The sequence below is a fragment of the Fusarium solani genome (assembly GCF_023522795.1).
Source record: "Fusarium solani strain SB1 chromosome Unknown bctg00000011, whole genome shotgun sequence".
In the NCBI taxonomy this organism is placed as follows: domain Eukaryota; kingdom Fungi; phylum Ascomycota; class Sordariomycetes; order Hypocreales; family Nectriaceae; genus Fusarium; species Fusarium solani.
This window is the reverse complement of record NW_027072149.1, coordinates 889,543-915,231: the sequence shown is the minus strand read 5'-3', so window position 1 is coordinate 915,231 and position 25,689 is coordinate 889,543. Positions and strand designations below refer to the sequence as shown.

Below are 25,689 nucleotides of genomic sequence, written 5' to 3'. Positions count from 1 at the left end.
TTCAAGGTCAACGCCATCTCATTTTGCTGTCTCTATGAAAGAAGACAATATCCTTCTGGGATGTCCGTTTTAAACACACAGGCCCCTTCATGCAGGCCCTTTCATTCCCATCTCCATGGCTTTGGCTTCTAGGCAAGAGACTCCAACCCAGCGTTCCCCCCCCTTTGCAATGCCAACATCAGCGTCAGCAGGACAAATCAGGGTACAACATTCTCGCTTGGCGATGCTGACGCCCCACACGACACGTCGCTTAAGTGCAAACACACTCAGCTGCAAAGAGAAGCCCTTGTCAAGAGCTCTGTTTGATGGTGGCTTATCGAGTGATGATGACGAGTCCATCGATCGCCAAGAGCTATATTCTCAGCATGGGAGGTTTATCTGGTCACCGAAGTCCCTCAAATATTGTTTATTCCTGGTCAATCTGTCTACCTGTATCTTTCATCCTGCAGTATCGCCTTTGGTTGACAATATCAGACGGCTGCATCAAAAGCTACCCCCAGAACAGCCCACTCTCCCAGCTTTTAGACGTAGGTCTTCAGAAGAGAGTTGTAGTACTGGTAGCCAGTTCCACTTGGAGGTTCAAAGCTGTACATGTAGGTATCCCACCAGGGACCAGCCGCCCACCAAAGAACACCCTTCCAGACATCGCTGTTGTCCTCAAGATAGTCGAGCATACCCTGGACGGCTGCCTTGCACTGGCTGTTTGCTCCACCGGCAAACTCACCGAGAATACCGACCTTGCCGTTCTTCTTGAGCCAGGCTGTGGCTGCTTTGACCCGTTCAGCGCCAATGGTGGAGGAAACACAGGCCACCGAAGTGCCAGAGCTGTCAGAGTCCAAGTACTGGTGCATCTGGTAGACAATCTTGTCCTCGGGGTCGGTGAGAGCCTTCATGTTGTCGTTGACATCGGGCCAGGACCAAGCACCAGACCACTGGTTGCCTTCAACAAAGATGTACTGTTTGGCACCGGTGGATCGGATACCGTCAATAGCAGCCTGGTTGAGCTTGAGAACAAGAGTCTGGTCCATGCTGTGGTACTCGTTGTTGGTGTCAAAAATGACGCGGTCGTTGTTTTTGAAGACGGCGGCAAGGTTCTTCCACCAGGTCTGGAAAGCTGAAGTGTCGGTAATGACGTTGCCAAAGAAGCGGCCATAGTTGTGAGGATCAAGGACAGCATAGGCACCCTTCTGGGTGATGTGGTTGATGACCTTGCTGTAGCCATCAAGGTAAGCCTGATTGTGGCTACCAGTCAAGGTGCTCGTCAGCCTCTCCATCTTGAGCTGCACACGGAAGGTGTTGTATCCTTGACCGGTCAGAGTCTGATGAGCCATGTTAGTATGCGTACTGCAATACATCCTCAGTGGCAAGACTTACGTCAATCGCGGCAGTGTCTGGAAAGGTGTAATCCTTGCCCAAAGTGCCTGGCAGATTATTCTCTCCAAACTCACCACCAGCCTCATTGGTACCAACCCAGACGAACTTGCCCGTTCCTGGGTTGGGGTTGTTGGTGGGAGAAGAGCTTGGCTGAGTGACGGTAGAGAGAGTAGTAGAAGGCGGGTTGGGGTTAGAGCCTGGCACACACTGGCTGTAATAGTCGTTAATAAAGCTGCAAGTGTAACCAGAGATGCAAGTGGTAGAGCCGCTCCAGTTTTGGCCTCCACATTGCTGCCAGGCTCCGTTCTGGGCCAGAGCGAGGCCAGTGAGGCCACTAAGGGAGAGGAGATAGCGCATGGTGTTCAGTTCCTGTTGGCAAAGACTTTGAGTGAGTGTGCTGAGCTAAGAGTGTGCTGAGCTGAGGATATCATCATGAAAGGAGAAACAGGCTGCTCTTATATTCGCCAAGAGTCAAACCATTTCCTCCAGCAAGGCTGTTGGCGAAATAGGACACCATCGTGAGACCCTCTAACCAAGCCCTTCTTCCCACTCTACCGTTCTATTCAATTTCTCTTGACTTCTTGATCACATTGATACGGCCCGTCAGCCGTGAGTTGTTCCGGAAGGATTTCTCCATTGAACTTGAGGAGGGAAGACCCCCGGAGGTCCTGAGCCCGAAAGGAGACTGGTAATCGACTGACAACAATGGCTCGGAGTGACAATGTCCGAGTCTTGGTGAGTTAGATAGCCATTATCGAAAAGAACTATAATGAAATTACTTAAAAACCTCAGAACAGAGAACTCATGACTCGATTGGACCCGCTCTGGACCGAGTTCGGGCCCGGAGGCTGAGGCTCCGAGGTTGCATCAGGGCCGACGAGGGGATCCATTCCGTCGGAGGGTGAGACCGTTGTTCCGGAAAGTCTGGGGGAAATGAAATTAAGACCCCTAAAGGTGGAAAATGGTCCAATCAACATGCTCCGTGGGTCGGCCAGTCACCCAAGAAAGGAAACCATCTGGATGTGTCTTGTGGATGTCGACTCACAAGGCACGACCTGTTCAATCTGTGACAACAGGGATGGCTAGAGCAATCTCAATGTGCTCACGAGCCTCTTTTCTGTGCTAGGTACCCTTGAAGCCAAGCCTAGAGTCGGTCGATCTGGGCCTATCTCTGCCGTGACGGCAATGAGCCAGGGGCCTTGGCACTCTCACTCACATTGGGTACTTCATCTCGTGATCTGCCGTCACTTGAACTTGACTGTGAAGTGGCCAATTTGTTCCCTAGTTTCATATTCCCAGAATTGTTCAGATCCAACCTCCATCTACTAACTCAAGAACGAGAGAAAAGCACATTCATATACCCAGGCTCATGTCTCCTCAACAATGCTCTCAGCTGAGTATCTATCTGTTCATGAGAAAGCGTGTAGTCTGCAGACCCATCTTTGGAGTGTCCGCCAATGGGAGAATGACTGCAGCGTCCTTGTTGGCCATTTCCACTCCACCACAGCTGCTGACACGACTTGCACCAACTCCACTGGTTCTGGCCTCCAGCAGAACCCACGTTCATGTTCATGGGCAAGGCATCGTCAGCACTTCTAGCATGATCATGTGTGCCACCGCGAGGGCAGGTTCCAGCAGAGGAAGCCTTGGAATAGGCAAGACCGTAGCACTTGTGACACCACATGCACCCGGTCTGAGAGTTGGGCACAGCAGGATTATTGCCAATCAGCGTGTAGTTCCAGCTCCCGGTGCTGATGTGGGCTCCTCCGGCAGGACAGCAAGTGTGACCATCGTAGGCCAGGGCCTGGCACTTGTTGCACCAGCGCCATTGATCTTGACCGCTTACTATAGCACGAGGATTGCCATCGATGCAGAGACTGTAGTTGCCGCTTCCAGTGAAGTTATGCTTTCCTCCAGCCTGACAGTCGCTCACTGGTCCACCAGCGAACGACAAGACTTGACACTTGCGACACCAGTGCCAGTCGGCTTGGCCATCCCCATTCTGCTGAAGGCGATAGTTGCCGCTGCCAGAAACGTCGTGCTTTCCACCGGCCTTGCAAGGGCCGACGGCACCATTTCCAGTGAAGGAGAGTACTTGACAGTTCTTGCACCACTTCCAGTTCTCTTGACCGGCAGCAGACTGGGAGAGGTGTATGTGCCGCTGGAGGAATGGTCATGGACGCCCCCAGGAACACACAGAGCTTCTCCCCTGTAGAAAAGGGATGCGCACTTCTGACACCAACGCCAGTTTTTCTGGGAGAACCCAGCCGTGGCAGCAGAGGCTGAATCACTAGCAGGGGTTTCAGTAGACTTGGTTGCAAATGATAGACAGCCAGACAGGCAAAGGGGGGATTTGGAAGTGGGAGTGAGAGTGAAGTGTTTGGTGAGGGATGCAGTTTGAAGTTCCAACACCAAGCCAGACATCTGAAGGTCTTTAAAGAATTTGGTCTCATGCCTTCTTGCTGATTGACTTGGAATTGTGACTTGATCAGCTGAGGGGTCAGTGGCAGAGGCGCGAATATTGAGCGCCTCATTATACAGACAGTGTTACCTAGACGGACGAGTGGTTGACAGCAAATAGTGATTGGCCTTGCCAAAACACCACTCACTCGTCGACGTCGACTTTCTCCGCAATGTCTCGGAGATGTGATGGAAACACATTGCCGTACCGTGTGAGAGCGGAAGCTGAAAGTAAAATACAACTCGTCGAGGGCTACAAGGCATCCAAGGCAGATGACAAGTCAGCTGGGTGTCAATATGTGACCAGAGCTGAGTCCAATAGGACTAGGCCGGGGGCTTATAGATACGTCTCTTTATGCATGATTGGCCATCTAACCCATCGCTTGTATATCAGTACAGCCCATGAGAGGTCTAGCTTCTTGCCGCGTGCATTATGTTAGAGACCAATAAAACCTCCAAGTAGGGTAGGTAATACTGGCATAGGCAACCCGCTACATAGAACATAACCAAAGCACGAGTTAATAGTCTCGATTTTATCTCACGACGAGATATACTAGTGACTAGTAGTCACGCTAAAATAAGTAAATATTTAACACGAAGATCGACTTGGAATGTTTCCTTTGTCGCCCAGCTTTGTGAGTGGTCGCCGCCGTAACCTGAGCCGAATATCCGACCAGCACTATTTGTCACCATGACCTCCTCTGAAACCCAGCCGCTGCGAATCATCGCACTAGAAGAACACTGTCTCAGTGCCTCTGTTGACCAGTCCTTATACAGAAATAAAACAAGCTTTCCACCTCCAGTAATAGAGAGCCTATGCGACGTAGGCGAGGGCAGAATAAAAAGTATGGATGCCGGGGGTATCAAACTCCAAGTTCTTAGCCACACGGCTGGCTACGCCGAAGACGTGCTCAGCTACCAGGCTGTGAATAATGACATGGCCGAAGCGGTTGCCAAAAACCCAACTCGTTTTGCTGCATTTGCGCACCTCCCTATGGCCGACCCTTTAAAGGCAGCAGACGAGCTCCGACGTTGTATCAACGAGCTCGGCTTCAAAGGAGCCTTAGTGGACAATCACGCGGGAGGGAGATATTACGAGGGACCTGAGTACAACAGCTTTTGGGCAACTCTCGAGGAGTTTGATATTCCCTTTTACCTACGTCCAACTATGCTTACAAGCACCATGGCCGACTGGTACCAGGGGAGCTACTCCCCTCAAGCGAGTATGGGCATGTCGCATTTCGCCTTCGGGTGGCATTTCGATACTGCCACACACATTCTCCGGCTCTACGCGGCAGGCGTTTTTGACCGCTTCCCAAAGCTCAAGATTATACTGGGACACTTCGGGGAGTCTCTACCTTTCTTCCTGGAACATATCCAGTGGTTCAGCGCAAATTGGGGCCCTATAAGTCGAAGCTTCCAACAGGTTTATGCCGAGAACTTTTGGTTTACCACGAGTTCACTGAAAGGCGTTGCCCCGTTGGCGTGTATGCTTCAGAATACCAAGTTGGGTCGAATCATGTTTGGCATCGACTATCCTTTTCTCAAGATGCAGGATGGGGTTGAATGGATCGAGAAAATGCGAGCCAGTAGATTGTTAAAGAAAGAAGAGCTGGAGATGATTCTTTATCGAAATGCAGAATTATTTCTCAACATTAAGTAGTGCATCAATGATAGATCTTGCTTCAACAACTTCTGATGTGACCCCTAATAACCAACCGCCCTCTGAGGATGCAATTTTTGCGCATTTCCGCTCTGCTTACCTGCCTGTGGGTCTGTTCAATCACCAGACCTTGAACTGATGCCTGACCTTGAGGTGTTGAACGATTTCAGAGTTCAACCAGCAATTGCAAACTCCTTTCACATCTTGTGTTTGTTTTATGCATGTTTCATTCATAGTTATGCAGTTATGCCATAGCACAAACATTTGCCGCCCAGGTGGGGGGGTCAGATCACGTGCACGCGTGCCAGCTGCGACGCGTTCCTCTGCCCCACCTTTTGTTTATCGCATTCCACTCCACCAAATGTCAACAATCCATACATGCACCCAAGGTTTCACTCGATACACCAAACCGCGCTGTGATACTCGGACAAGATGGCAAAGAGCGATGTCAAAGCCCGTACCGGGCCGTCATCTGCCTCCCCCGGGCCCTCGGACCCCGACAACAGTGAATGGCCCGACAACTTCGAGGGCACCGAGCGACAGAAGCGTTCCCTCAAGCGGATCGAGGCCGTCATCGGCCAGAAGCCCTGGGAATGGCTGGCAGAGTTTCTTCCGAAGCAGTAGGGATGCACCATGTTGAGCACTCTGGCCATGATTCTTGAGCACGCCGACGCCAACCCAGAGTTCGAAATCACTGATGTCAAAGCATTTCTGGGCCACAGCATTGCTTCTCACGAAGATGATTCCGATCTTTCGCTTCGAATGAGCGATATCAAGGCTGCCAAGGACAAGTTTGTTGACCCGCAGTTCAAGTCGATCGCAGCCTCCAGACGCAGAAGCGCTATTGCCCCAAAGGTGGCTGACCCTGCTCCCAATGACGATGCTGGCGAAGGCGAGCGAGCGGAACCCAGCGACAAGACCAACGATGCGACGCAGAAAGAAGGAAAGGGCAAGGAGCGAGTGGAACAAGTCGCCGGAACCGATGACGAGGATGAACTCACTGTCGACAATGACAACCACCAACCCGAACCCGAGAAGTCCATCCCAGTCAAACATCAGCTGCCTTGCATGATGCCAAAGCCCTCGCAGGCAGCTTCTTCCGCTCAGTTTGCCAGCAACACCGCGTCTGACGCCCGCCCTCTGGCCTCCTCTACAACGATCCCGGCTAACAGCCCCAACATCAAGAAGCGAGAACGGTCTGCTACGCCCACAGGCATCTGCCCGAGCAAGCGTGCTCGCCATGATGATGGTACAGCCTCACAAGATTTGGTTAGTCGCTCTCAGGCCTATTGCATGGTTGATTGCCGTCGCTCGTATCATCAGCTAACCAGAATGATCAGTTCGCAACTCGATCGAGCCTGATGCACGCTACGCCCGCCTTCCTCGAAGCTCTGGCCAGATATATCCGAGCCATAGAGCGCCAACACATCGAAATGGGCCAAGAGTTTGCTGAACTTTCTGAGTCGCTCAAGCTGCGAACCGAACCGCACCGGGGAGCGTTGGACCGCCACAAGTCTGCCCAAGCCAACCTTGCTGCGATGGAGGAGAAGATCTCGATTTTGCTGGCGGAGGAACAGAAGCTCAAGGACTGTAAGAAAACCCTCGATGATGCGAAGGAAACGTGGGAGCAGATCTCGGAAGAGAAGTTTCAGGCGCTCCAAGAGGCACACTGGGACAAGACGACCATCAACGCCACCGAGTTGCATCTCGCCGAGTCCGACCGCCAAGCTGCCGCCATGGAACTCGAAGAAGCTCGACAGGCTGCCCTGCCTGCCTTGATTCTCATCGACGAGACTCACCCCAAGCTACGGGAGCTAAGCATGGCTGGGAGGTCACTCAATCTGCAAGCGAAACACCTCGGCATGCTCCGAAGTCTTGTGGTGCTTGGTGCCCCTGCTATTGACGCTCTGGATGGCGAGCTCAAGGCGAGAGGATTCTCTCTCAAGGACATTGTACAGCGGATTGGACAGCACACGCAGCCCACCAACACCGAGGCTGGCTCTGGACAGCCATCAGCTGAGCCGACTGCTTAGGTGCGATTTATTTTATGTCACATGTGTACATCTACATTCGAGCGTGGAGGATTCCATGCGCAATGGGTATTTGTGGTGAGACTGTCAGTTGGCCTACAACTGTCTATGGCGACTGGGCGAGAGTTGGGAATGGGAATGTGTGGATTATGATGGAATGGAGCTCTATGTGAGAGGATGGGCTTTGAACAAGTGAGGCTCGGAGCGGGCCAGGGCTAATAGGCCTCATTGTACGCGATGGATGTAATATGTTGTACTCTTCTCAATGATGGATGCTCTGTTACTATTGACGTGGTCCTGGTTGAATGTGATGACATGGACATGGCGGAGATGGCGCTGAAGCGCACGAGCCACTTGAGCTCGTGACTGACCAAAATTTTCATCCAACAAAGGAGGTCGCGTGGCCCAATGGCAAGGCGTCTGACTACGAATCAGAAGATTCTGGGTTCGATCCCCAGCGTGATCATTTTTTTGGTCTTTCTTTTTCTTCCCAGTCATGTATGACCTCGACCAAGGACGGAATGGGAATGACGGTCTTGTTGGCGGTTGACGACGGACGTAATCACGCGCGCGCTCTGGGCGTAATGGCTGGGACAAAATGGTCACGACACCTACCCTATGGTGAAGAGTAAACTTGAAAGCACAGGACTAAAGACAAGACAAATGTTTGTCTCTACTTTTTCCTTTTGTTCCTTATTTTTGCATCTGTGGTATCATTTAAGGTGTGTTTTCTAATCTTCAGCAGGTTCCCAAATGACGATCAAAATTGCTTGTGTTGGTCTGATTTGGCTTGGTGAGCGCACTTGGCCCGCCGGTTTATGTCATTGTCATTACAAACTTTGTAGGACTTATTCTTGTAATGGATTGAGCTTGGGACAAAAAGGTACCCTACAGTTTAAGAACCTGACTGTTAAAATAAATTGCTAAAGTCGCTATTCTCATGGCAGTGTTTAGTAGTAAACATGCCTACTTTTCCCTTGGTGCCACGACGATAGCCACCACCCAAATGTCACGTCAGACAAAAAGAAGCTTCCGCCGCGAGACCAGTAAAGCCCTTTCTCTCGCTTCACTGATGCTTGAGTCACCACCTGCACCAGCTTGACATGACGGTCCAACCCCGTCTCCTGCAAAAAGACGCGAGCGCGTACGCGCCTCAAAAAGCTCCGGTGCGGGGAGTCGAACCCCGCTCGCCGCGGTGAAAACGCGGAATGATAACCGATACACCACACCGGACTTTGGATGCTGAACAGGCCGAAGAGTCTCACTTCATGAAGCCGAGGACGACGAACTGACAAGCAAGTCTCGCTCCTGAGACCGTGCTATAGGATGGGAGAGTGGAGATGGCGCGTAATGGTCTTTCAGCTTGAAGACGTCACCATTGTTGCCTTGAGTTCGGGGTGTCCGGGTCGGCACGCCACGACATACCTGGAGTTGTTAAGCTTAATTTGTCATCTCTTCTACATCAGTTTATTGTACGCTTACCTGTCACTGACGTAGGCTCGTTATAGGTAGTGAGACTGGCCGAAACTGAGTCTACCCCTGCCAAGGCTTGGGTTCGGTACAGCTCTGCCGCCATGGCACAGCTGAAACTCTTGATATCCACCAACAAGGCGCCTATTACCCAATGACGAGCTGAAGATGGAATTAGGGTTCACGGTCAACGGTGAGCCAACTTACAAAGCCCCGGTTTTTCGGGCGTTCGGAGGTCTCGGTCTTACCGTACCACCGGACAAGGGCTGATTCGAATCGACATATATGGATGCCAAGTAAACTTTACAATCATTAACGTCTCGAGCATATCAATAGCGACCGGGGCAAGGGTGGTTTGATGTGGTGGTATCTGCACATGTCGAATTACGTACATTTCGCAAAAGTTCCCGCGGCATCCCTGTCAACTTCGTCCAGATTTAGCTTCATCTAACACGTGCTGCCAGGATAGGCGATGAGCCCATGGCTTAAGACCGATTTCGGAAGGTTGGTTCGGAAGGACTTGAGGGCCAAATTATCCTATTGGACGAGGCTTGATGGCCTGGCAGGTGACAAACGTGAGCTTCAGATGCGAATTGGGAAATGCATAAACTCCATGAATCCACTTGAAACGCACCGCGAACTTAAAATCGTCAAATGGATATGGAAACTGAGTTTAACAGGAAATACTGAGTCTTTGGAGGAGAGATATCATCATCCCAAAAGCTATAAAGAGGCAGTCTCGGTCTCGTAGTTGATCACATTCAGCACCAGATTCACCACTGTCTTTCACAAAAACACCTTCCTTTACTACATTATTTGTTGATCAAATACCTTCTTTTTCAACTCACCACGTTCACTGCCAAAATGCAAACCAAGTCGATCTTTGCTCTTGCTACCCTCGCTGCACAGGTGCACGCGTTCCCCTTCGAAGCCTTGTTGGCTCGCACTCTTCATTCTCGCGCCGTCATCAACCATGATGCCGTCCAGCCTTTTGAAGAGACGGTTCAGACTGGTGCTATCGGAGATGCCATCAAGAAGTTTGAGCCGTTCCTGCACATCGCGCACGGCTGCCAGTCTTATCCTGCTGTAGATGCCGATGGAAACACCAGGTGAGTAAGCGTACACTCCGCGATTCGAACAGCAACTAACGCGGTCTCAGCGGCGGTCTTCAGGATACTGGAAGCTCTACTGGCGGCTGCCGTGACCAGGGCAGGGGACAGACCTATGTCCGCGCCAAGGAGCGCAACGGACAAATCGCCATCATGTACGCCTGGTACATGCCCAAGGACATGCCCAACAGCGGAGTCTCGACCGGTGCTCACCGTCATGACTGGGAGAACGTCGTCATCTTTGTCGACAGCGCCGGCGCCCAACTCGTCAGCGCTGCAGCCTCTGGTCACGGCAGCTACAAGAAGACCAACTCTCCTCAGCGCGAGGGCGATCGACCCAAGGTCGAGTACTTTACCAACTTTCCTACCAACCACGAGCTTCAGTTTACCGACACCCTGGGCCGCGACCTCGCCTTGGTTGACTGGGATGCGATCCCCCAGGCTTCTCGTGATGCGCTGAACAGCGCCGACTTTGGCAAGGCGACTGTGCCCTTCAAGGACGATACCTTTGATGGTAACCTGGAAAAGGCTTCCTCTTAAGAGATATTCGCCATGTCAACATACCATGCTGAACTTGACTTGTTGAGACCAGAGGTTTAGGGACTAGTGGCTGGATGTGGGCTTGTACTTGTAAATATTTGATCGAGCTGTTTTCGTAGAGCTGTGTTCAGAAACAATAAACTCAAACTATTTACTTGAAGCTTAGCTGATAAGATGTCATTGAAGCAACTGCCAACCTGAATATGCTTACTTTATCGTTAGTGTGTGACTTCATGTCGAATTTAAACTGCGAGATTGCAAGTAGATCAATCAGAGATTTGGCCGACCAACTCGAGCACAGCACAAACTCCCATTCCGAGTCTTTTTTTACCATGACCTGACAGCAGTTAGTCATCGACGTTGGAGGGTGCTTGATTGGTGGGATCCTGGTTGCCGACTACATTCCAACAACCAACAGGCAACTTCCCCTCACTGCTGCATGGCGGTTGATCAGGTGAATCAGCAGCAAAGCGAAGGAAAGCACAGTTCGCAATAGCTGATCAGCAAGAAGTGGAACAGAGAATCGAGTTTGTAAGTATAGGTTTTACTACAGTGCTCTCTAAACACCGTATACCCGTCTACTTCAGGGTTAACGTGCGTCTGTTAGGACCCCGACATTGTCGGCGGTGACGATGGTGACTATGCGATAGGATCATAAAGGTCGAACAGCCGTGAAAAAATCTAGAAATTCTATCAAGAATGTGCTGATAAGTATGAAAACTCAGCCAGGTCGAGTCAACGGCATCCATCACCTCTAGCATTCTCGAGGATCGCAACATCCATGGAAGAACTTACCAATCTTCAAAGACGACGGAATACTGGTATAGAGACCAAGAATACCTTCGATTTTATGTGCTAAACTGGTGACAAGGCACCCAGTGATGAGAAGCACGTGGAAGGATTTGACGTTGGGTAGGTATGGTGAACACTGGTAACCCATAGGACCTTGCTAACTCATTTTGACAGTCACCACTGGATCACCATGCTCTTGGATGATAAGCTTTACCTCCCACCAATTAGAGACAACCCACAGGCAAGATTAATTGTAATATGGTATTGTACTTCATGCTAATGCCCTGTAGAGGATCCTAGACGTGGGTACAGGCTCAGGTATTTGGGCAATGTGAGTATAGACAGCCGACAGATTATCATTACCATCCTGACAGTGACAGTGACATGGCAGATCTGTTCCCTTCGGCTCACATAATCAGCCCACGCAGCCCAGTAGGTACCACCAAATGTGAGCTTTCAGATCGACGATGCACAACTCAATTGGACTTTCGAACCCGAGTCGTTTGACTTTATTCACATCCGCTCGCTTCACGGTGCCATCGATGACTGGCCTAAGCTCTATGGCCAGCTTTTCAAGTTCCTCAAGCCAGGAGGTTGGTTTCAGCACATGGAGCCGGGGATTGCGCTGCGTTGTGACAACCCAGCCATCAAGGTGGAGAAGGACCAGTATGCATTGCCCCTACGCCGCATTGTTTTCTCTGTTCCCTTGCGCTAGTATGCTAACTTCGGTAGCGTCTTCAAGCAGTGGGCCCAGCTCTTCTACGACGCCGGTGATCGCCTGGGGCGCACATTTGACATCACAGACACGAAGATGGAGAACTGGGCTCGTGAAGCTGGTTTCACCAAGATTGCCCCCAAGACATTTAAACTTCCCTACGGGTTGGCCCAAGGACCTGAAGCTCAAGGAACTGGGCCGATACGTCAACTTCTATATGGACATGAGCTTGGGCGGCTTTGCCACTTACCCCATGAGCCAGATCCTGGGTTGGAGCCTCGAAGAGATCACCGTCTTGGTTGGTCAGATGCGCGCCGCTATCAATGATCAGAAGAACTTCCCAAATGGTGACATGTATGTATTCCTGATGCAAAACTTTGCCTGCTTGCTGACTATCTCGATAGGTATGTCACCTACGGCTAGAAGCTATTGCCGTGAATGGGCTTGTGGTTGAACAGTTCAAGGATGGAATGACTTTGTTCACTTCCAACATAGCATGGGTAGCATGTTCAACAAAGACAATGCCATTGACAGCGAAGCTGCATGGAAGATGACACACAGTTGTATGCGGAGACACATTGGGCCTGGTTGCCTTCCTCATTTCTTTGAGAACAGTCTCCTGAAGATACTTGGGGTCTTCTCCTGGCCTGTCCCCAGCAAAGCGTACAGAGCCGCGAACTCAAACACCTCCTTGATACCTTCGCCAGTCTTGGCAGAAGTCTCGAGGAATTTGACCACCCCTGGAAGTTTGGCTGCCTTTTCTGCACCCTATAGATTGGTCAGCATGTGTCTGCCACGCGTCAAAATTCTAAGCTTGCCTCTTCATAGGTGACTGGGTGATAACCTATCTTTTTCGCTTCTTGGATTATTTTAGGGTCGTGCTCGAGGTCCTTCTTATTGCCCACAAGTATGATGGGAGTATTGGGTAGAAAGTGTTGAATCTCGGGCATCCACTGATCGGTCACGAATTAGCAGTATTCATCCAGCAACTGACATAGAGTCTAACCGCTTCTTCGATATTGTCGAAACACTCTGGAATGCTCTTGTCAAATGTCAATATGATAACATTGCCATTGGGGTAACAAATAGGACGCAAGCGATCATAGTCTATCTGGCCTGGCGTGTCGGTCATGGTCATGTCGACTGTTATGTCTGCGAGAGTCACAGTTGTGTAGAAGGTTTCTAACAAGCTTGCAGCCTCTTGGAGATGGGCCACCTGGAGAAAATTCATGTTAGAGAAAATGGGGAGTGAAACAATGCCTCCGGTGGCTTATACCTCGTCGATGTTACCATGCGCTTGATGACTACATGCATATGATTAATAAATGACCTGCTCAGAACGGAGGTGTACTCACTGGAGCAATAAGCTCTTCCCGGACAACGTATCGCCCACGATAACCAGCTTTCTCTTGACTGGGGCTCGTAGCAGTCGTTCATGATTCTCAAAGTAGTATTTACTCGACAATAGAAGCTGCTCAGCTTCGCTGCGAATGACTGGAGTAGCTGGACGGATTGGTGGGACTGCTGTGGTTAAACTGTCTGGAGATTGAACTGTGGTCTGAACGGAGGAAGAGGAGGCGATAGAGGATCGTTGGGGTGGAACTGCGGAGATGCTTGGCGGAGGAGGAGGCTCTGGAGACGCCCGAGCAGAGTATGCAACTGGTGTCGAAGGTCTGTAAGGTAGTTCTAGTTTCGGTAACAAGGCGTTTCCATCAGCAGTCAGAGGCGACGTCGCTTGTTCTTCTGTTTCAGGGACGGGAATAGCTGGGTCTCTCCATCCATAACTCTCCTCTTCGATGACGGGTATAGGCATTGACTGAGCTGCCTTCCTTTCACGGAGGTTCTCCAACATGATGGAATAGGCTTGCTCCTCGTCGGTGTTGCCGCTGGCTTTGCAGATGGCGACAAGCAGAGTCAGACTGCGCTCAACACCATCCTCTCCGCTGGGACCGAGCTTCCGGTATCCGCGAAGTAGCTTGCGGCCGTATAAATGACCTTGGACGTAGTCTTTCTTGGCGTAGAGAACCATGACTAGAGTCGAAATGTCCTTCAAAGCCGCTTCGTCCTTGCCCTCTAGGCCGTGTGGGCTGAGCGCGATCTTGTCAATCATGGCGGTAGCTGCGTCTTCCCATTTCTCGAGACCGATGCATGTCTGACAGAAGAGGGACAAGACTTCGTGTGCTGAAGGGAGATCTGACTTTCGTGGTCGTGTGCGGCCCTGTTCGGTCATGGGCATCAGCCGAGACAGGCAGTTGCGCAGTAACGGCTCTGCGCCCTGATAATCTGTTAACTGATACTTGACTTGTGCCTTTTTATACAAGCCTAGAGCAAGATCGAGGTCAAGATCCGAGTCCGAGTCTGAGTCATCTCCCTGTGGCGGTCTTGAAGATCCTGGAATTCGTATCTGTCCTCTGTCGACACTGTCTTGCAACCAGGCCATGGTGGACTCGCTAGTCTGACTTGGCAAGACGTCACCCCAATCAGAGCCACAATAAGTCTCAGTCTCTTCGTCCCGGTCGAGTGTCAAGATGGTTGAAGCAGACGATACGATGGTGGCAGCTGATCGTACACAGTTCCTCAGGTTCGACATGGCCGCGATCTCTGTAGGTTTCGTCATGTCTAACTGAGGGATAGCAGCAGCCGGTGTTGTCTGCAAAGTGCTGATGCGCTCGTTCAGCTTAACGGCGAGGTTTCGGATCTCGCGCTGCATATCCTCGAGACTGGGCAAGATGCGATCATTTGCACCTTGAATGGATACTTGGTTCCATCTGTGTTGGTTAGAATACTGCTCATCGGGGCTAGGCTGTGCAACTTACAGAATAAGGGCTTGCATGGAGAGCTGTAGAGTATCTCGGAAAGACTGAATCTGCTTCCGAAAGAGCCCAATCTTTCCCTCGGCAGCTTTGAGGCGCATCTGCTTCCTTGTCCCGCTGAGGACCGATGTCTCCCTGCTGACCTCTTTCACCACTTCGTAAAGGCCTTCGAGTGCTTCATTTCCATCCTTCAAACTGGAGTAAATGTTCTCCCAGTGAGCTCCGACATGCCCAGTTAAAGGTCCAGCCACGCCGTCGAAGCTCGTCTTCATGGTGCTGAGAACCTTGGTAAGGGCCTTGACATCCTCGATGATGGCCACCACCGTCTCGTCAACAGCCTCGATGTCATCGTACAGCTTTTTGAGTCCTGTGCCGACATTGTAACATACTCCGAGAAGGGCGAGAACCCCTGTCGTTATCGAGAGGGGGTCCATGGACTTGCCCGACCTTGGCGCAGGTTGCACGCTGGACTGATGCAGTTGCTGGATTGTGAGCGGGGTTTAATATTAATCACGTGTTGCTTCTTGGTTTGCCTTGCGATGGAATGAGGCGTTCGGAGTGGAATTAGTAGAGGCCGGTTGTTTCAAGCCACCAAGTTCTAGATCGGCGGACCGAAGACTGGGCTGAATTCAACTGGTGCCTGAAGACAACTTGTGCTGGAAGCAGTTTAGGCTAGGCTGACACGGGGATATGACGCACAAGTATGCGTCGCTAACGTCGAATAGTGATCCTGGAGGCCTGTGAAGGAGAAAGGCGTAAAATGATATGCCAGGTTTGCTTCGCTGGGAGACAAAATGAGCGGCAACTTCCGTTGATGGCTTTCCAGCTCTGTGCCTAGTCTGACGGATCGCAGCTCCCAAACTTGGTGACTGAACATGTAGGATTTCAGCCCTATAGGCTATTGTATGATGTGAGAGTTTGCGTCTGGCAAGAATTGGATCCAGTCAAATGGTTGGATTAATTGGAGTCGATCCCATGTGCCGTGTTGAAAAAGCCTTTGTATGGAGCGGGCTTCAGCGGGAACCATACAACATCATTCGAGGTCGTTGCATTAACTAAATAAGTGCCATTCTCTGAGTCCTTGTTCCGTGCCCCAAGCCATTTAAAAGAAACTGCGCCAAGCAACCATGATCCTCATCCTTTTGGCTATTCAATGCTTGACCGTCAATGTCGGCAGATATTGTCCTCTAATCCACTATCCAGCGGATGATGGTGACCATTAGTTCGAACTAGGCCTAGGTGCCTACGAGCCAGAAACTCCAAAACCCTCTCGTCCTTTTGTTTATCCCCAGAGGAAAAGATGATATCTTGTAGACCAAGGAGAATGGAGTCATGGAAAGCGAGTTCCAATGTCTTATCCCGCAGTCTTGCCTTCTTGGCTCGCTCATGCTGCGTTATGGCACCACCCATGGCAATGAACAGAAGGAGAATGGCGAATCCGCCGTTCGACATGTAAATAGGCTCCTGGCGCATAGTTGGGTAGTGTCCCGTCCAACCGGCATGTCTAGAATATTGCGCAGCCGAAGTGTAGGGCCCCGATCCTGACCACGGGGATGTTGAGTTCGGAGTAGGTGATCCACGGTATTGGTTCTTGAAAGCCCATCCCACATCATACATCTCATACATTTTTCGTTTGCTGGGGTCACTGAGGAGCTCGTTGGCAGCGATGATGAGGTGGTATCGCTCCAAACGAGTTGCTCGGGAAAGAGAGTTGACCAAGGGGTTCTGGCCGTGCACATCAGGATGATACAATTTGACAAGCCGTCGAAATTGTTCCTTGTTGTAAGGCTTCCCTGCTTCGACGCCCAAGATCTCGTGGGGAGAGGGACGGGGATTTTGAGGCCAAGGTGGAGTGTGGTTTCGGCCTGAGGAGCAGCTGAGTGAATGTCGTCTTCTGGTACCAAAGCGTCCATGTCCGTAGTAAAGACACTTGGGCGCCACGAGCGACTTGGAAGTCAACGGCATGATAAAGTTTGATGTAGGAGGGGTGCGGAGAGGGATCAAAGGTTCCAGGGATAGGGGAACTGAGGGCGGGCAGTTTGGCCAGACAGGAGGTTGTTTGAAGACCAAGCAGTCTCGTGGAAGACGCAAAGATGATGCTATATACAGTTTATCTGTCATGAAGATATCAAATCTAGCCATCTACGAGCGGGGTTGGCGATATGAATCAGGCGGTTAACTGCTCATACTTGCTCACAAACCTAGAGCCGAGTCGCGCCATCACCTGCGGCGTAAGTTTGAGGCGCCAGCATCGAGTAAGTACCGTGAAGATCAAACATTATTTCCTATTTGACATCATTTGTCTGGTAGCACATGCAGTTACACGTTGCTGAGGTATAGGGGAGCGTGGTGTTGATAGGGCGCATGCTGAAACAGTGATATTCAGCACAGATATGCGGCAGAGCGTGACTCGTACGATAGACTATGCAACATATATTAACGTGCAAATAAATAAGACCAGAAAACCTCTATGTCATCCCAGAATCTGTCGATAATACTTTATGAGGCCGGTCGCTGCTGAGAGGCCACTCACCTTATCTCGGCATTTACCAACGCTCTGCCGTTGTTATCAAAGAATATTAATAGAAGCATCAGAGGGCACAGAATTGCCATATGGTACGAGACTGAGATTGTCTCGTTTCTCAGTTTGTGTTACTTGCCGTGGTAAGGAAACCCTCGCGTCTGACACGCGACTTTAGGGAGACGCGGTGTCAGAGGCGCTTGCTCCTGCATGCCACTGCAACACCCCGGCTTCAATACGTGTCGATTCCAGTTATTAAGTTAAAGACTTCCCGATATAAGGGGACTACCGTCGGAGCTGCCGTTACCGATGGTGACGGGACAGCACACGGCGATGCCGAGACTGGGGTCGAAGTAGCTAAAGCCTACTGCGCCCGGATGCGTAGAGGAACACGCGTGCTAGCACAGATACCTACGTGATAGGATACGAAGGGAAATACAGTGTTAATTATGTCTAGATCATAAACAAAAATACGTCGGAAATTCCATTCACTGCGTTCTGATATGGTTACATTGAGACCATGTGCGAATGGCGATCCGTGACAAGAATACCCAATTATGTACGTTGGAGAGCTTGTGTGAAATGACCACGACAAGTTTTAAGCTTGAAAAACCAAGTACTTGCTATTTTCAGACGCATATCTTTTGCAGAGGCCAAGACAGTATATGGTATGGTGGGCAAGGCCAGGGTATTATGTCTCCCCGAGGAGAGAATTGGAACTGATTTGGGACAGTAATCCATCAAGTGGCCATATTAGAAGACATGTAGACTCCCAAGCGGTAATTTCTAGTGTAGAAGTGGTTCTTGATGTCTATTCTCGGCCCTATGTGATCTCGATCAACTCTAGAGCTATGAACTTGAGGATCTGCAGGAGCATTCATCTATGCAACTACTAAGCTTCCCATCCTTCTATGGGCAACATGCCTGTTTAGTCACTCGTCCAAAAGAACCAACCGAATACCCCTGAGGCAACCGTCATGGCACCGGCAAACGAGGAAAACAAGATGACAAGGTTTGGGTTGTGCGCTGCAGGAGAGACTGCAAGTCCCAGGACGGAGTTCAAAGCCAGCGTCAACATACTGAATCAAATATTAGTCACGGATCATTCTTGATGAAATGATGAAATTGAGTACTTACGTCACTGCCTGAAGCGTCGACTTCATATGCGAAGCAGCCTTGTTGTATGCATACTCAGATCCAGAGACGGACCATAGTACCTCCCCAACAGCGCTGACAGCGTGTACAGGTATCTGCAACGTGAAGCTGACCTGGTTTGGAATATGGCCGTCGTTTGACGCAGCGCACTCCAGGGGCATGTTGTAACAAGGGCCGGCGTTGTAAACAGCCTGCTGCACACCAGCGGCTATCGCCATGGAGAAGGCAATCATGATGAACCCGAGGGTCATCCTGACAGTTGGTCTTGGGTTCAGCTTCAGCTTGTGCATGTACGGATACACGCAGTGTTCGAACAGCGGAACAGCCATGAGCACAAAAATGGGGTTCAGACTCGATACAGCATCGTTTGGGATCCCGTGAGTGACCATTTGGCCGGATTGGGAAACCAAGTTGGTCTGATTTTGTTCATAGCACAGCCATACGATTGGGTAGATGGCCCTTGAAGTTTTCGTCAGTCATATGTATAATATCGGATTGAGTCAGATAATCTTACCATACTCTGCATGCTTGCAAGGCCTGTCGAAGATCTTCGACATACTGGTCATCCCAAGGGACTGTTCGACCATGCTTCTCCAGTTGCACAGCGGGCATGGCAGAATCCAAGTTGAAACCTCCTCTGATGGCGCATCCAAGTGCACTCAGAAGTTTGGCTCGAAAGCTTGCCTCGGGCTTTCGACGGTCTACACAAAAGGTCAGAATTCACTTGGCTCAGAGAATAATCTTTGAAACCACTGACAAAATCTGTTGCGTCCAAGAATAAGCACCACGGTTCCAGAAGCGAGTGCAACTAGAGACATCAAGAATGAGGTCCAGAAACCGAGATACTTTTCCATGGTGACGCTCGCAAGACCAGAAAGTGCACCGACATTGGCACACCAGTAAAAGATGCTGTACACACGTCTCACCGTCACTTCGTGGTCTACGATGACACGCTCTCCAGAGTCAAGCGTCTGGATCTGCTTTCCAGTGATCCGCACCTGGTCAGCTGTGTTGAGTTAGTAGATGCATCAATACAATGGATATTGTCAGGAGATTACCTGTGAATGGAGCAACACTAGACTTGACGCCTCCAACGCCGAGACCTATCAGGATAAAGGCTCCGATTAAGCCCCCAAGACCGGCGCCAGCATCCAGAGCTGGGGGAATTGAGGTCAGGAGGAGCAAGAGAATACCGGTGAAGTATAGTCTACTCCTGATCAGAGACCAATATCACCATTCATTCCAAGTGCAACTTACCCACACGAGACAACGAGAGTTTTGTAGGGCCCCCAATGCCCATCCGCCAACACGCCAGCAAAGACGGGTGTAGTGAAGCTCACCAACCTCAGAAAGGAGTTGAGAGCTGTAGCAACCGATTGGCCCATGCCTAATGCACCTGGACGTCCAAACCCGCTGGCAGGGTTTTGGATATAGTTTTCTCTTAGATGTTAGATGGGAGGTGTGGACCAGGAGAGATGTAACTTACGGAGCGGCGCCTGCAATGCATAGTAGGCAAACCTTTCAGCCCCGGAGAACCAAGCAACGATCCATGCTTCGACTGGAATTTTGCCGCTGATGCGCCTTAGATTTACTAGGTCTTCCTCAGATGGCCCTTCTTGATCAGTCTCAGGAGTGCTGACTGCCGATGACTCTAGAGCTTCAGTGGTAGAAGAATTGATCACGCCATTGGTGTTTTGCTCGGGGCTCTTCTCCGAAGGAGGTTCCGCTGTGAGTTGCCCAGGGCTCTCTTTCTTGGAAGAGGGGTTCATGTTGCCCACAAGGGTGAAAGAGGAGAAAAGACAGCAAAATGGTACGATATACGATACCTAGCTAATCACAGACAGATTCTCTTTCTCCGGCATATGATTAGAGTGCTAATGCCAGTTTCTTTTGATGCAGCGGGAACCTAGTGATGGTTTGAAGGGAGAACACAAACTCAGCAAAAGCCACGAAACACGGTACAATGCTGGTGGCGAGTGAGACACCGCCTATAGCCGACAAAGGATTACCTACCAACCAACCATGGCGACATTTGTCCCTGCCAGCTCGAGCACTAACAAAGAGACCTCGCAGAGCGAATACGGGCCGACCAAAAAGACCCCGGGATGTGACACCCGCACTCCAATCCCCCGATTGGTTCATACCCTGTAAGCTTATCCCCGTCCCGCCCCCGGAAACGGGTCAAATGGCCTCAATCCTTCTCAACTCCCCGGTCAGAGCGAGCCGAGCCAACAGATTTCCCCACAGCTGGAGGGAGAGAAGAGGGAAGGTCGGGATGTACATGGCTGCAGGCGTGGTCCCACAGGAACTTATGGCGGTACAAGAGAGGAAGCTGATGGCATGTGTTGGTTCACCCCGGGCGGAGAACAATTGGTGGTACTCCACCGCTACAAGGGTGATCTTCACGTAGATCTGGCTTGGATGTCCACAAAGGTATTTTCCGTGGACATTGGGTATTCAGGGGCGTGGCGATTTGATGCTTATGCACGGCTTATGCCTACCGCTACGTTCCGAGGAGGATGGTGAGAGTAACCGTTTTCATTACTCATTCTATGATTGCTAATATGCAATAGAGATGAGGAATGCCGAGTACAGTTTGCCGCGTAAAGCCTCATTGGATGTCCAATTGTACAACATGCCATATTCGGACACAAGTCATTCTGCAGTCATATCGTGCATCCCCGAATCTCACCAGTTGCAAATCTTGACGATCCATACGCCAGATTTGGCTGACATTTATGCTGTGATCATGCTCCGAAGTGATGTCTTATTGAAACACCAATAAACCATTCGAACTGTCACACAATCACATTACACAATTTTCTACTCAGCTGATGATTCAGATTGTAAAGCTCTTTAACTGTCACTGTAGCCTGTGTGAGTAACACGCACCAATCTCACTAATGCAACAGATCATGAAAGCACAGACTGGCTGAATACAGAATGCATCGGCCGCACCAAAAGCCGATGGACCCAGGCCTTGCGGACGCTTGTAGACCTTAAAGTGGTATTAGACCCGGTGCAAGTAATATCATTCACCTGCTTTAGCCCCCACGAGCTCCCCTGTAGGTGAAACGGCTAGGAACTGGAGCTTGCTTGCTTGTAAAGTCCATGTACTGTGATCCTATGGAGTACAACTTCTTTGCTGCCTCGCCACGCGTGCTCTTCGCCTCAGTCTTACGTCCGATGGAGTCCGATCCTGGACCGAGCGTCCCTCAAGGCTCTCAAACTCGCTCTTGCATGCTGGCTATGAGACAATCCAACATGCCCAATCTTACCTAGAATATGCTTCCAGCTTGGTAAGGTAAGCGGAGATCTGTAACGGCAGAGGACGAGGCGTAGCGAGGCGTAACAGTATCCGGCTCTTGGTGTTAGAGCAGCCTAGGCATGTCTCTTGTTGCCTTAGTACACCCTTTCTGTAGCCGTTATAAGCCAGCGTCGAAGTAGTCTTGCATTTTCATGTAGATAGAGGAGCAAAGATCTTGGCCATTTTGATCAATCTACGACAATGCAGGTCCTCCAACTTCCTCTTCAAGCACCAGCCTCGGCGTCGCTGGAACCCAGCAAGTCCAAGCTGTCCAGCAGCCACGTGGTGGTTCCAGAGAAGCGACCACTGCCTCGGGACCTTTTCTCTCCTTCCTTTCAAGATCTTGTCGACTTGGCTTTGTTTCGAGTCTTTGATGCAGCGTTCACTCTGGACACACGCCCACCAAGGCTATTTCCCACGGCCGAGACAGTGTTTGCCCAACATTTTACGTACCATGACTGGTTGAACCATGGGGATCTCGAGACGGAGCTTGGAAGAATGAGCTTCATGCTCTCGAACCTTCCTGAGCGAGGTCTTCCTACGGTATTTACGCCCACCATATGCCAGATCCTTCAGGCTCCGGTCTTGATGGCTGGTTGGAAACGAGCTGTTCCCCAGCTTAAAGAGAGAGCCCAAGAACAAACACACTGGATCATACGCCAGATGCAAAAACAGAGGCCAGCCCAAACTGAAGGCATTCACAAGTCAGCATTCATCACAAATCCGGTGGATTATGAAACAGACGACATCGCTTCAGGCCTTGCCGGCCAGCTCTGGGCCAGAGCACTGTCGGAAATGACAACAAGGGTGTGCAAGGGTCAAGCAAGACAAGATGAAGCAGAAGCCTTTTTGCAAATCTTTTCTCTCCTCAAAGACCCTTTGGGAGGCTTGGAGAAGATTCCCGACAGATCTGTCGAATGTTTTGCCCGCATGCTATCGTCCGTTGAGGCAGTGGCAAACCAAGCACCAAGAACACATGCAACCAACCCCGACTGGCCTGCCGCTATCGCTCAAGCGGCACAGGAAGCATTGTTCCTTGGGTGTCCATTGCTTGAGAGAATCAGTCATGTCCATTTCACTGGCCACCAACAGCTGCCCTATGCATATGTGCCTCTGGACAAACTGCCACGCTCCGAGTTCTCCATCTCGACCCATGTTGCAACCATTGTGGAGGAGATGCTCCTCAACGATTCTGAAGGTGGCTGTTGCATTGCCCCCATTGCAGTCTCGACGTACCCAACACTGCCACTTGAGGACGGGAAGAGGATACCTGTGATTATTGATGGAAATCATCGAGCCACCGCAACAATGGTTCTTCGGATGATTGCTCATTATCCGGATATTTTGACAGCGGAAGATTACACAGAGATGCTTGACAAGTTTTGCCGTGCTCATGAGCTTGGTGTCAAGTGGAAGATCGACCTGACAGAAGTCCTCCAAGTTCTTCGAGGCAGTGCATTCCACAAACGCCTCTTACAGAGCAAGATAAGCACAGTGAGGCAATTTCTCCACGTTGACACTATTCCGGCACTGGTGGTGCGCGAGGACAACTTTCATACCGTCTGCCAGCAAAGGCCTCCTTTGGCGGACCGTCCAAGGCTGTTGCTCCCGATCCATCAGGCCATTTACAATGATGAGGAGTTGGGTTTTGCGTTTCCACAGGCTGGTCAAGTTCATGGACGAGCTACGGGTTTCAAGCCGATGAGCTTGATTCAGGGAGGCAAGTAGATATTTCTGAGTTGTTAGAGTAGACAGACTTTAAAAGTAGACACCGATTGATAAAATTTCTCAAGTCTAGCTAGATATCATTCTAATACCTGCTTACTGGACTGTCTCATTGCACACTTTTCAACTCATGCGGACTGCTTGCTGCTGAGCCACTTGGCCAAGCCAGACATGCCATCCTTGAAGGAGTAAGCTTCAAAGCCTCGCGCCCTCAAAGCTGCAGCCATAACCCTTGATGTGTTACCATCGTAGTCCAGAACCAGCAGGGGATTTGTTGCAGCCGATAACCACTTTGAGACACCTGCGTCTTCAATCTTGGCCTTGAGCTTCTTTGACTGGTCAATGAGAACCTGGGGCTCTCCAAATTCAAAGACTGATGTGCTCTTGGGCGTCAAACCGTCCAGTGGGGATGTGAAGGCGCCCTGCACATGGGATTCTTCGAAGTCCTCCGGGGAACGCAGATCAATGCAGCGAATGGCCGAGGAAGAAGAGAGGCTAGTGCCATTGGGCCCGTTGACGCCATTGACTGCGCCCTTGGCAACTGTCAGCTTAGCAAGACGAGCCATGATTTCTGGGTCAGTCGGGTGGATAGCCGCGGGGTCAGCTTCCCATCTGAAGCTATACACGTGTTGATCGACGTCGAACAGTTCCTAAATGGTTGATTGTCAGCGCATGTGCAAGTGAGGAATGTGACTGACTTACCCGATTACCAATGTCCTTGAACTCACTGTCAGGCAGCTTCTGGAAGTACGTGTCCATGTGCTTCTGTGGTAGATCACAGCAGACAAAGACACATGAGACTTCGCCCGTAGTAGGGTCAGCGTAGTTGCTCAAAGTTCCCTTGTCCTTGGCTGCTTGGATGAACTGGAGCAGGCCTCCAAGGTTCATGCCACTTGAAGGGCCAGAAATGATGCCCTCCCGGGAAAGATGCATCGAAAGTCTGTACGACTCCTTGGAGCTGACAATCTCAGTCTCATCCACAACCTCCTTCCAGGGGAACGGGCTTGTCTCGTGCATGGGACGCTCCCGAGGGCCTGGTACAATGTCGGCCTCGACATTGCAGACACCCAACACCTTGACCTTGGGCTTCTGGGACTTGAGGTACATTCCTGTACCGGTAACACACCCTGTGCTACCCATGCCCATGCAGAAGATGTCGATCTCTGGAAGCTGCTTGAGAATCTGAGGGCCCGTCCACCGCTCATGGGACTTCCAGTTCCACACACTATCGTACTGGCCGAGGTTGACCACCTTGTCCGAACTCTTGCCTAGGTTTCTGGCCCACTCTACCGGCCCCCTGATGTCGGTGGTGTCGGTGTAGGTTGGGCCACCGTAGAGCATGACCTTGAGACCAAAGAACTGCAGTTCTCGAACGCGGTCTATCGCAGCCTTGTTTGAGACATATGCGGTTGTATCATCGTTGTTGTAGAGGACTCGATTGGCAATGGCGAGCGAGGTGACGGTCGATCCGGAGCTAACCTCGACGACGGACTTGTTGGCAGCCGAGGGATCATGGAGGAGCATATTGACAGCTATAGGAAGGTCTCGTCAGACTGTTCACAATGGTTGTAGCATAGTATCAATGACATACCTGGAAGTGCCTTGACATTCTGGGCAGGAAGAAATGTGAGCAACTTGGCAAAGATGCGCACATTGTCCTTTCGAAATGGGTTCAAACTGTCGGGCAACTCGACCAAGGGAACCGGAGGCTGTTCATCAGGATCAAAGAACTGACGAAGAGCATCAGGGCCCTTGAAGACGTTGAGAGGGTTGGAGACTGCCATGTTGTGTGTGCGTGTGTGTACTTTGGTGGTGTACTTGATGCCGTATTGGTCGCCTGCCAAGTAGTAGCTGTCTCTCAACACCAAGATTTATATAGCGAAACTGGCTGACTTACTTGGAAATATTCCACTACCAGACCTCGAGACTGAGAGAATACCTCATCCTGTTCCTTCTACCGATACCAGCAACAGGCTCATCATCAGCAATGCTAGGCAGCTGTCCTCTTTCCGCGC

The 25,689-nt window shown here is 50.8% G+C and overlaps 9 protein-coding genes across 9 annotated transcripts; 5 read left to right on the top strand and 4 right to left on the bottom strand.

Moving 5' to 3' along the window:
• Positions 1-521: 521 nt before the first annotated feature.
• Positions 522-1,731, bottom strand: MRS44_015346 (uncharacterized protein; the record flags this gene model as incomplete). Its single annotated transcript, XM_046272348.2, has 2 exons — positions 522-1,319; positions 1,375-1,731. 2 exons carry the CDS (start codon positions 1,729-1,731, stop codon positions 522-524), a joined length of 1,155 nt encoding a protein of 384 aa, XP_046126285.2.
• A 1,249-nt stretch (positions 1,732-2,980) lies between these two features.
• On the top strand, positions 2,981-3,589 carry MRS44_015345 (uncharacterized protein; the record flags this gene model as incomplete). Its single annotated transcript, XM_065619172.1, has 1 exon — positions 2,981-3,589. The coding sequence occupies one exon, from the start codon at positions 2,981-2,983 to the stop codon at positions 3,587-3,589; it is 609 nt and encodes a 202-aa protein (XP_065475244.1).
• A 936-nt stretch (positions 3,590-4,525) lies between these two features.
• Positions 4,526-6,121, top strand: MRS44_015344 (uncharacterized protein; the record flags this gene model as incomplete). The annotated part of the gene is made up of 2 exons (XM_065619171.1): positions 4,526-5,395; positions 5,930-6,121. The coding sequence occupies 2 exons, from the start codon at positions 4,526-4,528 to the stop codon at positions 6,119-6,121; spliced, it is 1,062 nt and encodes a 353-aa protein (XP_065475243.1).
• Positions 6,122-6,130: 9 nt separating this feature from the next.
• On the top strand, positions 6,131-7,530 carry MRS44_015343 (uncharacterized protein; the record flags this gene model as incomplete). Its single annotated transcript, XM_046272347.2, has 2 exons — positions 6,131-6,766; positions 6,838-7,530. 2 exons carry the CDS (start codon positions 6,131-6,133, stop codon positions 7,528-7,530), a joined length of 1,329 nt encoding a protein of 442 aa, XP_046126282.2.
• Positions 7,531-9,861: 2,331 nt separating this feature from the next.
• Positions 9,862-12,576, top strand: MRS44_015342 (uncharacterized protein; the record flags this gene model as incomplete). Its single annotated transcript, XM_065619170.1, has 11 exons — positions 9,862-10,106; positions 10,157-10,620; positions 11,101-11,177; positions 11,376-11,467; positions 11,518-11,562; positions 11,613-11,699; positions 11,751-11,769; positions 11,899-12,104; positions 12,171-12,317; positions 12,382-12,507; positions 12,558-12,576. The coding sequence occupies 11 exons, from the start codon at positions 9,862-9,864 to the stop codon at positions 12,574-12,576; spliced, it is 1,527 nt and encodes a 508-aa protein (XP_065475242.1).
• Positions 12,577-12,750: 174 nt separating this feature from the next.
• On the bottom strand, positions 12,751-16,931 carry MRS44_015341 (uncharacterized protein; the record flags this gene model as incomplete). Its single annotated transcript, XM_065619169.1, has 7 exons — positions 12,751-12,921; positions 13,148-13,369; positions 13,430-13,457; positions 13,509-14,921; positions 14,970-15,431; positions 15,666-15,864; positions 16,214-16,931. The coding sequence occupies 7 exons, from the start codon at positions 16,929-16,931 to the stop codon at positions 12,751-12,753; spliced, it is 3,213 nt and encodes a 1,070-aa protein (XP_065475241.1).
• A 1,484-nt stretch (positions 16,932-18,415) lies between these two features.
• MRS44_015340 (uncharacterized protein) lies at positions 18,416-20,411 on the bottom strand (the record flags this gene model as incomplete). The annotated part of the gene is made up of 7 exons (XM_046267814.2): positions 18,416-18,566; positions 18,625-19,101; positions 19,157-19,343; positions 19,400-19,648; positions 19,701-19,849; positions 19,900-20,080; positions 20,129-20,411. 7 exons carry the CDS (start codon positions 20,409-20,411, stop codon positions 18,416-18,418), a joined length of 1,677 nt encoding a protein of 558 aa, XP_046126276.2.
• Positions 20,412-22,150: 1,739 nt separating this feature from the next.
• Positions 22,151-23,677, top strand: MRS44_015339 (uncharacterized protein; the record flags this gene model as incomplete). The annotated part of the gene is made up of 1 exon (XM_046277604.2): positions 22,151-23,677. One exon carries the CDS (start codon positions 22,151-22,153, stop codon positions 23,675-23,677), a length of 1,527 nt encoding a protein of 508 aa, XP_046126275.2.
• Positions 23,678-23,802: 125 nt separating this feature from the next.
• On the bottom strand, positions 23,803-25,458 carry MRS44_015338 (uncharacterized protein; the record flags this gene model as incomplete). Its single annotated transcript, XM_046274234.1, has 3 exons — positions 23,803-24,324; positions 24,377-25,206; positions 25,266-25,458. 3 exons carry the CDS (start codon positions 25,456-25,458, stop codon positions 23,803-23,805), a joined length of 1,545 nt encoding a protein of 514 aa, XP_046126274.1.
• Between the last annotated feature and the right edge of the window lie 231 nt (positions 25,459-25,689).